General features: G+C 37.8%; 1 protein-coding gene across 3 annotated transcripts in view; it reads right to left on the bottom strand.

Annotated features, from left to right (window-relative positions):
* Positions 1-12,633, bottom strand: part of MIPOL1 (mirror-image polydactyly 1) — a 173,767-nt gene that overhangs the window by 131,411 nt on the left and 29,723 nt on the right. For all 3 annotated transcript variants that reach the window (XM_042868128.1, XM_042868119.1, XM_042868137.1), the window contains one exon: positions 780-972. In XM_042868128.1, the coding sequence (XP_042724062.1) occupies positions 780-972 (193 nt within the window). The remainder of the gene's footprint in view (positions 1-779; positions 973-12,633) is intronic.

Below are 12,633 nucleotides of genomic sequence, written 5' to 3'. Positions count from 1 at the left end.
AGCAGCACCTCACCACTCTCTCTGTAAATAACTTCTCCCTGACATCCAATCTAAACCCTCCCTCCTTGAGCTTAAAATATATTATATATATTTTTTCAGTATATACATTACAGTGCATATATTACATCACATATAGGATGTGTGTGTATGTTTCTTAAGATTTCAATATAAGGCTATAGCTTAGTACAAAACTTAAGGATAGAATAGAATCCTCAGATTTGCTCTTCTGTCTGATTCTGATTTCTGTCACAGACCCTGCCTACAAAGTATTACAACTCCTGACCTTTAGTCTTCCAACTTCACCTAGATTTCACCCTGATTCATTCTTGTTTCCTAGCTTATGCCATCTAATTGCCTAATCAGTCATCATACTCAAGGTACATTTATGGTTTAAAGCCACACATACTACTAGACTTTAGATCACCCTTTCTAAATCTGTACAATACGCGCATTTTAAATTACCTGAAGAGATTACAATTAATTGAAGTACCTACAGTGTGCAGATAAGCCACTGCCATGAACATATTCTTTATAAGTGCTGGAGGAGACAGTGTTAAAATGCTGCATTCCAACAGGAAAAGACAGATACGGTCGTCACAGTTACGTGTACAAGCTATCAACTAGTACTCAATGCCTAGAAAAATCAGTTTTCCTAGTCTAAGTAAAAAGATTTACTGATTCTCAACTTCCCTGACATTATAAAATATTATAGCTACTTTGTTTGCATTATTAATTTTAGAAAAAAAAAAAAACCAACATATTTTGAGGTATTTCTGTACCTTGGTTCTCCAGGACTGGAACTGAACTGAGCACACATATTTGGAGATCTTCCTTGACTGGTTACTAACAAATCTGAAAGTTTCAGCGCTTCATCTTCTGCTTGGATGAAAAAATCCGCTTTTCTGGAGGAATTTGGATGAAATTGAAATTCTGCACTGAAGTCTTCTCCTTTCTGTCCCAGGTTGTGGGTTTCTAATTGGAAACAGAGATGAATTTTTAATTTTATTTTTCTATTTGGAGAAAAAGAGCATTTTTTATCACTTAAAAATGGTTTGCTACGTTGTTATTTTAGCAAAAGTTTAGTTTTTCAAGCACACCTTCTTCATTCCACAAAGGAATGAGCACTGTGCTGCTTCAGGCGCTGACATAGCAGTTACTGCCTACTTACCAGACTTTTCTCATGCAGTCCTGAAAAATTCACTACCATTTCCCAATCCTTCTTCCCCTTCAATGACTGCTTAAAATGACCTTGCAAACCTACCTATCTTTTTGGGAAAAAATTATCCTAGTGAGGCATGATGAATTTCCACTCTAAAGAAGTGAATTTTCACATTTTGAACTACAGTTTCACTTACATTGAGGTCTTTTTCAAATTTTGTTTACAAAAGGAGTATTAACAAGTTGTAATTAGCGACAAACAACTTAAGGTCCCACTGGTCACTTCCAGAATGCGTGAACTAGAGGCTCATACAACTAAAGAATCTAGAGAATGCAAAGCACAAATTGTGTCAAAGGGAAAAATCATCTGATTATAAGGTTGAGTATGACAGGCAATTCTCCTAAGCCTGGCTACTAGATATTTTTTTTTATGATGTATTTCTGATATCATGGTACTTAAATAAAAGAAGGATCTACATACCAAGAATATTCTTTCATAAAGCAAGAACAAGTTTTAATTATAGAACTATATTAAAAAATGATGAGGAAGACATTAAAAAAAAACCTGAAAATGGAAAAAAAAAGTATTTTTCACAAGTAGGGAACACATAGTGAAGCTTTTGCTTATTTAATAATGTTAGCATTTCCAGTCATTTTGGATAAATTGTACTTTAAATACTCTTTGATCCAACTTATTACTTCCACATCAAAAAAATGAGAACAGATTCATCCAAAATAATAAGAAACTGACATCTAGTCTGTCATCTGTCTAATTGACAGATGTCTAATTGACAGCACCAAGGTGTCATGCTGCATATAAAACAGAAAAGCACAAATTCCAAGTGAAAAAATACTAAAGCACGTCTGTAAAATCAGGTGCAAGAGATTCTTCTTTCTGTGAAGAAGAAAAGGCACAGACAATGGCACAGGTAACATCCTGAGAGCGAAAAGAGAATCTTCTTGTGGATTGGCTGGAGATGGTTTAACAAGTCTCCACAAAAAGCTGTGCATTACCATCATGTAGAGAAGTTTTCATACGTGCAACTCATCTATATTCTCTTTATCTACAAGTTCTCTTGAATCCTCTCTCACCATTCCTCTAAACTGCAACCAGATTTTCATACTAGGGAAACAACAGACAACAGTGCAGCAGAATCCCTGTTTCTAAGTAGTAATAAGCATGAGGGGATCATAACCTGTTAAGACACTAATTAACAAATATAATCTACTACTGCTTCCAGTACTGTGATCAAAATGTATTCCTTGTATCAGATCCTTTTGCAGCTAATGCTATAACTGAACATAGCCACGTAGATTCTGAACAAATGTACACTGTTCACTGGCTCAGCATCCTGTAGGCTTGCGAGCAGATATAAATATTGCAAATTATGCTGTCACAGTCTGAAGGAGGGGTGCAATGCTTCAGTTGCCTTAACAATCTTTTCCTTTCTTCTTTGGGCATCAACATTTTCACCAAGGCTGTCATCCCTGTTGCAGGCTGTGCTGGTCTCAGATGGTGAGATTCCCAAAGGCAGATCTTACCAGTAAAGACTGAGGTGAAGACATTGAGTAACATAGTCCTTTCTCACCACAGCCTCTGCTGCATTTGAGCAGTGGGGCAACATTTCTACACTGTTCCTTTTACACTTTATATATCTGTAGAATCCTTTTTTGCTTCTCTTCTCATCTGTTTTAAGATTAAACTCCAGATGGGCTTTGGTTTTCCAAATCCCATCCCTGCACAAAGAATCTCTCTGCATTCTTCCTGTTCCCATTTCCACATCTTCTATGCCTTCATTTTATGCCTAAGTTTAGTCAGGAGCAAAAGGCATTTGGCTGCCTTTGCTTGATTTCCTGCTTGTCAGGATAGACCATTTTTTAGCTTGGAGTAGGCAAATCTTGAATACCAGTGAGCTCTCTTTAATATTGCATCACTCCAGGACTGAATCCTATATAATTCTTCCAAACAGATCACAGAGGAATATCTATTCTCCTGAAACCCAAGGCTGAGGTTCTGCTTCTGTCCTTCACCCTTCTCTCAGGATCCAGAACTCTACCATTTCATAACAACTGCAGCCAACGCTGTCTCCCAGTTTGGTATCTCCAGCCAGTACCTCCTTATTTCTAAGTATTGGATCCAACAAAGCACCCTCCCTTGTTGTCTCAGCTGTTGTCTCAGCAATCACTTTCTTCAGCAGTTGTCAACAAAGGACTCTTCTACACTGTGTCCTGCTGTGTTGGCCTTCCAGCTGATTACCAGAATCACTGAAGTCCCCTATGAGGTCCACAGCCTGCAAACATAAGGCTGCTGCTTCTTATCTGCAGGAGGAGGTAAATATCTGCAGATTAACTCCTGATTAAATTGTGGGCCAAATGGAAGACTGGGATACTTCATGCGTCCTTTCATTAGTATATGAAACCTTATGGAAACAAGAAAATAATTTAGTCTGGGACTAGGCCTGTTTTGACATTTATTACTGCTAATGTTGCTTCCTTAAGCAATTTATATTTGCTACACACCTTTCATCCAGATTCAATTCCCTCATGTGCATGGGTAAGACTGAGCACCACACAGCAAACCTGCAAGTGGCATTCCTGGAAATACCAGATGAAAAACAGAGGAACTATCTTTCCCCCTGTTGGCACTGTAAAAGAGAACAAGACAGCAGCCTTCTCCACTCAGAATCAGAAGGACTCTGCTCAATGGCATTAAGGTTAGAAGTTTTTTCACTTGTTTCAATAAAGCCTCAATTGTTTTGTAATTTTCTTTTGTCAACTTGCTAAATTTGTCATTAGAATGCTTTGAGGAAGGCATTTTGAACACAGTTAGATCAATAAAGGCAATGAATTTTTTATTTCTAAAAACACTTCTACATTTAGTCTGTGACACTGCTCCCCATCCCAAGTAATTTAGGCCTTGGTATAAGGTAGAGTCTTGTCTTCCCTTTAAACCAAGCAGCAACGTTAATCAATGCACTTCAGTGCTTTTCTTCATGCCTCCTGCAAATTGTATTATGCACTAATTACCAATGCTGCAGAGACACACTGGGGAGTAAGTAGCATTTGCAATAATCAGGCTGCACAAAGAACATCAGAGAAAGCATACAACAGCCTTGAAATCTTCATGAAAAATGGTGTAGTTTTCATTAAGTGGTATCACCGCCACTGATTCTGGTTCTTTAGTACACTAAACAACATATTTTCCATATAGAATAGAACAAGCTCAGTAGCTCAGATTAATATTTCACTATAGGGAGAAGCAGAATAGCTGATCTTCTGTTTTATGTATTTATCTTGAATGAATAGCTCATTCACATTAAGGGAAAGAAAGGCAAATGTTAGGAAGAAGAAATATAAAGACACTAGAAATAAAGCTGGGAATTGATTATAGGGGAAGTAGGAAGAAGATAATGTCGTCACAGCTTGAAATAGTAAAGGTAGAACAGAATTCAATGTTGGTAAGCTAGAAATGGTTAAAAAGTCAAAGTAAAAATATTAAACCTAAAGCAATTGGAAGGCAGCCGCAATTTCTCAGAGCTTTTTCTCAGAAAGAGGGGACCGGAAGTGACAGAAGTGAAATAGCATAAGAGAATCCTTTAATATGGAAACTCATAATACAGAAAGATGCAAGTGCACAGAAGGCAGAGTTTTGCCTTCAAGGCCAAGGAGGCAGCAGCCTCTTTTATGCACAGCTGGTGAGATGCATTCACCATTCCACCATCCAGCAAAGCTGGATCCTCTTCTGTCTGCAATTTTTAGCACTCCCCTATCCAAACTGCTCTGATCACCTCTGAGATTTGCAGGGGGGTCTCTGAGGAGCCACAACAAAAGGAAAAAACAGCGGCAACAACAACAAACCTAGAACATGCACACAGCACCGTAGAATCTATGCTACGCTACAATTCACCCTGCAGAGGATGATGGGGACATCAGAAGTCCCAAACCAGCTTCAAATGTAACTATAGCTATTCAGAGATTTCAAGTACTTTAAGTCACTCTGTAGCACAGATAAAGCATGTTCTTATCTGCCTGCAAAAGACTGCATGAATGAACCCGTAAAGGAATGGGACTAAGATATAGAACAGAAAAAGGAGTAAAATGGGGAAGGAAGAGAACAACCATACACATTTTGGGGAAAAAAAATGCAGAACAAAACATGTTGCTGTACTTGAAGAGCTGACTACAACCTTAACGACTAAATCCCTCCAAAATCCACTTGTTAACAAACTAATAAGGACACGTGTACTCCTTTTTCCCCGCCTCTCTCCTGGGGCATGGGTCTGTGGGTCCCCGCACACCATTAGTCATGGAACCAGGCCAAATCGGCCTGTAAAGTATTGACAGTTTGACACAGTTTCCCATAGTATTCTCATGGAGAAGTTGGCAGCCCATAGCTTGGGCAGATATGCTCTCCACTGGGTAAAGAACTGGCTGGGTGGCTGGCCCCACGGTGGCATTCCCCAGGGGTTGATACTGGGACCTGTCCTATTCAGTATTTTTACTGATGACAGGATTGAGTGCACCTTCAGTAAGCTTTCAGATGACACCAAGCTGGGAGAAAGTGTCGATCTGCCAGGGTAGGAGGTCCCTACAGAGGGATCTGGACAGGCTGGATAGCTGGGCTGAGGTCAGTGGGATGAAGTTCAACAAGTCCAAGTGCCACGCCTTGCACTTTGGCCACAACAAACCCAGACAGCCCTACAGAATTAGGGCAGAGTGGCTGGAAGACCATGTAGAGAAACAGATCTGGGGTACTGATTGATGCTCAGTTGAACATGAGCAAGCAATGTGCCAGCAAGAAGGCCATCGTGGCATCCTATTTCAGAAATAGTGTTGCCAATAGGAGCAGAGATCATCCTCTGTGCTTGGCACTGGTGAGGCCACACCTCGAGTACTGTGCACAGTTTTGGGACCCTCACTACATGAAAGGGTGCTCAGAAAAGTCAACAAAGCTGGTGAGGCATTTGGAGCACAAGCCTTATGAGGAGTGACCAAGGAACCTGGAACTGTTAAGTCTTGAGGAGGCTCAGGAGAGACTTTATTGCTCTCTACAACTACCTGAAAGGAGGTTGTGGTGAGGTGGGAATCGGCCTCTTCTCCCACGTAACTAGCGACAGGACTAGAGGGAACAGCCTTAGGTTGCACCAGGGAAGATTCAGGTTGTACATTAGGAAATAATTATCCAAGAGAGTGGGTAGGCACTGGAACAGGCAGCCCAAGGAGGTGGTGGAGTCACTGTCCCTGGAAGTGTTTAAGAAACTTTTAGATGTTGTACTGAGGGACATGGTTTAGTAGGAAATACTGGTGATAGGTGAATGGTTGGACTGGATGATCCTAGAGGTCTTTTCCAACCTTGGTGATTCTATGAACATTCTATGAGCATTCTATGATTCCAACTTTCCCAGCTCTGGTAGTTAAGTTAGTACTATGCCTGAATATTCATTCATGAGCTGAAAATGACGACTAAGTCTTTCTGACAAAGACAAATGTTCATTCACGTTAACCACTGCAACTTCTACCAAACAGAATGCTTGTGAAAGGCTCAGATAACTTAACAATTCACCTCATACTGAATGTCTAAGAGGCATAAATCCTGAAAATGAGTGGGAAACACAAAAGTAAAGGATTTTATAGGTAGAGATATGCAAGAAAAGAAATTGAGGCTGGTAGAAGAAATCTGATCCTATTGCTTGGCATAAGCAGAAAAAATAAGAGTTGGGTTAGGATTTGTGCACTTTCAGAGCGTCTGTCCTTTCCTTTTTAATTTCTATTGGAGTTAACACAGACACAGCATGTATAATTAACATGCATATCTCAAAGAGCATTATATTATTTTTAACTTTCTCTCAAAATTTTACTTTTTCCAAATTCCCAAGAAAAGATACAGTTCTTGTTTTCAAGAAGAAGGTAATTCCTGTTTCTGGAAAACAATTACAAAAGCTCCATACATAAAATTTAAGCTCAAGATACATTTTCTTGAAGAAAAAAAAAAAAAAAAACAACAAAAAAACCCCAACAGCCATAACTAAAACAAACAAGTGCAGCTTTACTCACCTTTGGGTTTATTACAAATATACTTAAGATATAGTTACTTAGTCCCCTTCAGTATCACGTAGTTCACTGACAACCAGTAACTTTCAATTACAAATAAATCACTGATATTTTATGGCACACTTCCTACCGTTCAAAGAAAACTGGACAACATTTAAGACAGTTGTTCAGTAGGACTCAAAGATCTCACTAAATCACTTGGGCAGCAAGACAGAATGGCAGTTACAGGAAACCTGATAACATCAAGGCTGAGCTCTGAATATTTTTGTAATATAAATCTAATTCCTTTTAATTTCTCAGTGCTCTGCATAGCCAAAAATATCACACAAAGAAATGCCAAGGCATTGGTGCTTATAAAGAGGAAATATTCACAAAGATGCATTGTATGTTCAGTGTCCCAACAATTACCAAGTGAAAAGGATGAGGCAACTCTTACTGAGATAGACTATGTGATCTTACTGTAAGAAACAACTGACAGAGGTTCATTTCAAATAAATCTTGAAAGGAACATTTTCTCAAGATATTTTAGAAAGGATACGTAAGTACCATGATAGAAATTTTAGTATGAGCAAGACTAAAGAACAAAAAAGTCATGGTGGAAATAAAACTGCAGAAGTTTGTGTTTTATCATGGAGCCTCACTGGTGGCCCTTGCTCCATTCTCCTTGGAGAAATGGAATTCTTTTCTTTCCATCAGAGAGGCCTAATGCAACTTGAATAACTGCAAAAAAAAACTAACTTCAAATGATTTCCAAGAAAAACATATCATTTTTACCTGTTAATGATAATGTTTACAGAACCAAAAGATTAAGAGGAATTTCAAATCATCTTTCACATTCCTTTATGATGACCTTAATACACATGACAAACTACAGTATTTCTACGTTAGAAGACATGCTGACATGCTGTGTACACATATAGAAACTTCATGTAAACTTCTTGTAATTTCAGTAGAAGGCAGAAGAAATGAAACCACTTTTCTTTTTTACGTTGGCTATAGTTTTTATACAGAAAATGTGAATAATTAAAACTGTCAGTTAATCTTTTTAGAATTCAGATTAATAAAACAGTAAAACTCTAATGAATGATCATTAGCTATGGTTTGTACTTATTAAGTCCAAAATCCCAATCAAATATATCAATGTATTCTTATCAGAATTTTACTGAAAAAGTTCTCTGCAAATGAAGTAAAAATAACTTAAGCTGTATTTGGAATTAAAGCTTGCTGTATATCTCATAACATAAACACACACACACACAAAAAAAAAAAGAGGCTTGAAAATATCTTTTTGGCAGCTAAAATACAGACAAAAGTCAGAAGTTTAATGATTCATTTTTAATTCCTTAAAGGAATCTGAAGAGAACACTGAATTCATTCTGTGATGGCAACTTAAGCAGGGGGTGACACCTGTGTTACTTTGAGCGCTTCTTTATTCCCCTGTACTTGCATGGAACACTGGCAACACCCTTCATAAAAAATAAATTCAGAAGGAGATTAAGAACAGTTGGAGTTATTCTGGCAAAGACTATTTTTACAATTCTCTGAAGACTGATTATTTTTGTAATGATGTTTCCCTTGTCTGTCTCTCATCAAGTCTTTCGCTCTCCTATTTTGCATCTAAGCAGCAGTTGAAGAAAGAACCATTAGAAAAGGTAGAAAAATGCTTCCAAGTGTTTAAAATAAGTGACCAACCATTATTTCGGTAGTCACCGCCGTTAAATAGTGATGCATTTATTAATGTGCAAATATCACACATTTCCTTTGGCATTCCACTCTCTGTTTGCAATTCATTAACACACAGTTATTTTAAAATATTAGTCTCTGAGAAGACACCAGATTTTCACTGGATTGGTCACATACTTGAAAAAAGTGTTTTTATACTCTGAATGCATCAAAACAGCAGAATCTTTAAACAGATACTAAGAGGGATTCACAGCAACACAATGTTAGTTCTAATGGACGGATGATTGTGTTTGGTCTTTTGAAACTTTGAAGTATAGGTAAGTCTTGATCACACAAATTAATAAATCCTAAAGCTGGAGTTAACAATAACTATTACACCCAAATTCTGCAGCTTAGCCCAGCCAATTTTTCAAAAGGTCAGGTTGTGAACTGGAGAAGATCAGGGAGGTCCACCGCATAGCTTTGTTGCCAGGCATCTCTCGTCTGGATTGTTGCAGGCATTTATTAGTATTCGTCAGCAGACTCAACAAAGCAAACAAGAAATTCAAGCACGAATAATAAAATGAAATGCTGCTATATAACCCTTTGTCATTCAGCAAATACGGGACTTTTTAGCTACATTGTTCCTAAACCTGGGTTACTACTTTAATTTTTCTCCACAGTGCTGACTGAATGAGTATGCATGTGTGTTAAATGCAGAGCTCCCTTAACAACTGCAGGACTGCCATTTAATCTGTTGGTAGATGGACCATTTCCTGTGGGAACTCTAGCTATGATTTCCAGATCCACCAAATAAATCTCAGATTAAGATTCCAAATGAAACCTGCCTTTGGCAGATAAAAAATGTCAAGATGGATATAAACAGTAAAATTATAAATTATCTAGGTGTTGCACGATGACTTGATGTGCGTTTTTTGTTTACACTTTCCCCGATATCACAACTATACAAGGCATTCATCAAATGTCACACTTTCATAATATTGGAGGCATCATTAAAACTGTTTGGCTAAGGACCTTGAAGTGTTTAAGCAGTAGCTCAAAAGTATATTTGTGCAAAGTAGAAGAATAAATTTACATATCAGCAGCAGCTCATAAGGGATGGGTAAATATTCTGTTTATCTCTCATTGTAATTCAGGTTAGTTTAAATACAGGGTTTCAGGATATCATTACAGCCTATATGGAGTTATTACATAATTTCCAAACATAGTGTGTGCTAGAGTTTTACTAAGCATGCTGTGTTTATATTTTCTAAAACAGCTGAAAACAAAGTAAACTCTTCTATCCCATTTTTCTTTTGCTGTTGTGATTCCAGACAATTGCTTTTCACATATAGCCTCTTTCATTATCTAAATCTTAATGATCCAGAACTCCCTTTTATCTAGGCAGGGTCATGTTTCCTGATGCCCATTAATTATAGTGGAAATTCTCTTATCCAAACGTACTCAACCTCCCCTACCAAAAACAAACAACTAAGGCTTTGCTGAATTTCATATTCCAAGCTACGTCCCAGAAAACTACAGACTTACAATTATTAAAAAAAATAATAATACTGTAACTTTAAATGTCCAACATAAGAGAAATGTCACTGTGTGAAGTGACAGGAAGACACCTCATCCACATACCCTGATACATGCATACCTCTACTAAAAACACACATGGACTCTCAGAAGTGAATCTCCAACGCACTCTGGAGATCCAGGGCATGCTTATTTATTAAATAAAATCCTTTGTTACACCTTCATGCTGAACTTAAATGTCATTCTAGTTAATAAAGTACTAGCAGCAAAAGTTTCTAAAGAAGAAAATAACCAAATTTCTGCATTTTTGCCAAGTCTTCTAAAGGTCCTCTTGATGCACCACATAACAATCACTGTGAAATAACTGCTGCTCCTTCCTGAAGCACATTTCAAGACATTCTGAAGTCAGCTGCACTCAAATATTAAACACTAAGGAGATTCAAAGTGCAATACTTCAAGGTGTGCCCTCTCCCCATCTGTACTGCCTGCAGGACTTGGTGCAGACTGGGCACTTCGTATTTTCAGTTTTTTAACAAAATCACATCACAACACTTGAATGAGTCAGGCAGATACTGAAAACTTATTTGTGCTTCTTATGACAAGTCTTTTTCCACTCAGCCTGTACAAATGTGTTATATTTAAGAATATACTAGAAATATTTAAGAAAAGAATGGGATAGGAAAAGGAAATATGAGAATTTATATGTATGAAAGAGGAATTATATTTATAGGAAAGATTAGATAGCAGCAGATCTTTACATCCTATACTCTGCAGAGAAACCTGCCACCATTCTTACCACTTGAAAATGGGCAGCTAGCATGCAGCGAGCCTGAGGCTGAAAGCACAACACCCATGCAAGACACAAATTGAATCACATGTTGAAGAGAATACTGTCTCTGTGTGTATAATGTGGATTCCTCTGCATAAATACACATGCAGCCTTCAGGTCTTCCTCCTTTTCCAGATAAGCAGCATTCCTTATTACTAAAAACAGGGAAGGAAAGGAAGAACAAACTCACAATATCTCATCTTGAGGCATGTGAAAGAAGAAACAGACTTTAATATGACAACTGTTTATTCTGCTTCTACTGCAGCCTTGGAAGAAAAACTTCAGATTTACTCTATCCTGCAGTTGTAACTGATGTATTCTGGAGAAAGAGGAAGCAACTCTTCTACCACCAATTGCTTTCTGACCTAGCTAGATCATCAGACAAAAAAAAAAATGAGTAAAATCTTTACAACATCTCAGTACTTTTAAAGCTTCCTTTACCCCTTCATCTTGGTGGGTGGGTGTTAAAGTCACACAACAGTAATTCCAGACAAATTCTTGTAAATATTACAACCCCTCTCCCCTCCCCTCCCCGCCCCCCCCCCAAAAAATTGAATAACTGCACAGCTTGAAAAATTAGCTTTTCTTAATGACAGTTTACAAATAAATGGTGAGGGGCAGAAGTTTCATTTCTAGGAAATTAGTGAAAAAAGATTATACATTTTACTCAGCCTATGCATATGACTGCCACTGCCTCAATTACCATGAAGACAAAAGTAATGGCTGATGATGAAGAGCATTTATAGATGGCAGTAAATAAATGCACAAAATATTCTAGTGAGTATTTATTCCCTGAAATATTATTCATTATGCAGCAAAAGAATGCAGAAGTATTTTTCTAAGCAATACAGACACACACACGTCATGACCATGACAATACAAGGAAAGCTATGGCCAGATTCTTAACAGAAAACACCATGCACTCCTGCAACACAAATGAATGCACAAATACACAATGCAGTGAAAACTACTGTCTACAAATAAGCTTGTGGCATGCACTTGTGTCTAAGCAGTTCTATATACAGATAATTTGGTCATTAGGTTTGCATAGCTGTTCTCCTCTCTTTCTCCTGGATGAAGCAAAACTAGAAAGCAACAGCTCACCACCTAATCCAACACTTTTCAGACTTCCTTGCACCATCTGATTCTGCAATCCCATTCCAATCTACATTGTCTTTCATACTGAAATCTCCTCTGAACTATAGTTTCCAGGCAGGCAATTTTAAAGTATTTTTATGAGTCATGCAAACATTCTCTTGCAGGACAACAAGCTATAGTGAAAGTGTCCATACTTATCATAACTTAGAACTGACAACAAATTCTTAAGGGTGAAACTGGTTCATTGACACATACTTCTGTAGATGCTTTAAGTAGCGACTTAGAAATGTGCATTA

Source organism: Lagopus leucura, unplaced genomic scaffold, assembly GCF_019238085.1.
Source record: "Lagopus leucura isolate 7727_CA_CO unplaced genomic scaffold, USGS_WTPT01 Super-Scaffold_1, whole genome shotgun sequence".
NCBI lineage: Eukaryota > Metazoa > Chordata > Aves > Galliformes > Phasianidae > Lagopus > Lagopus leucura.
This window is presented reverse-complemented; position numbering and strand designations above follow the sequence as displayed.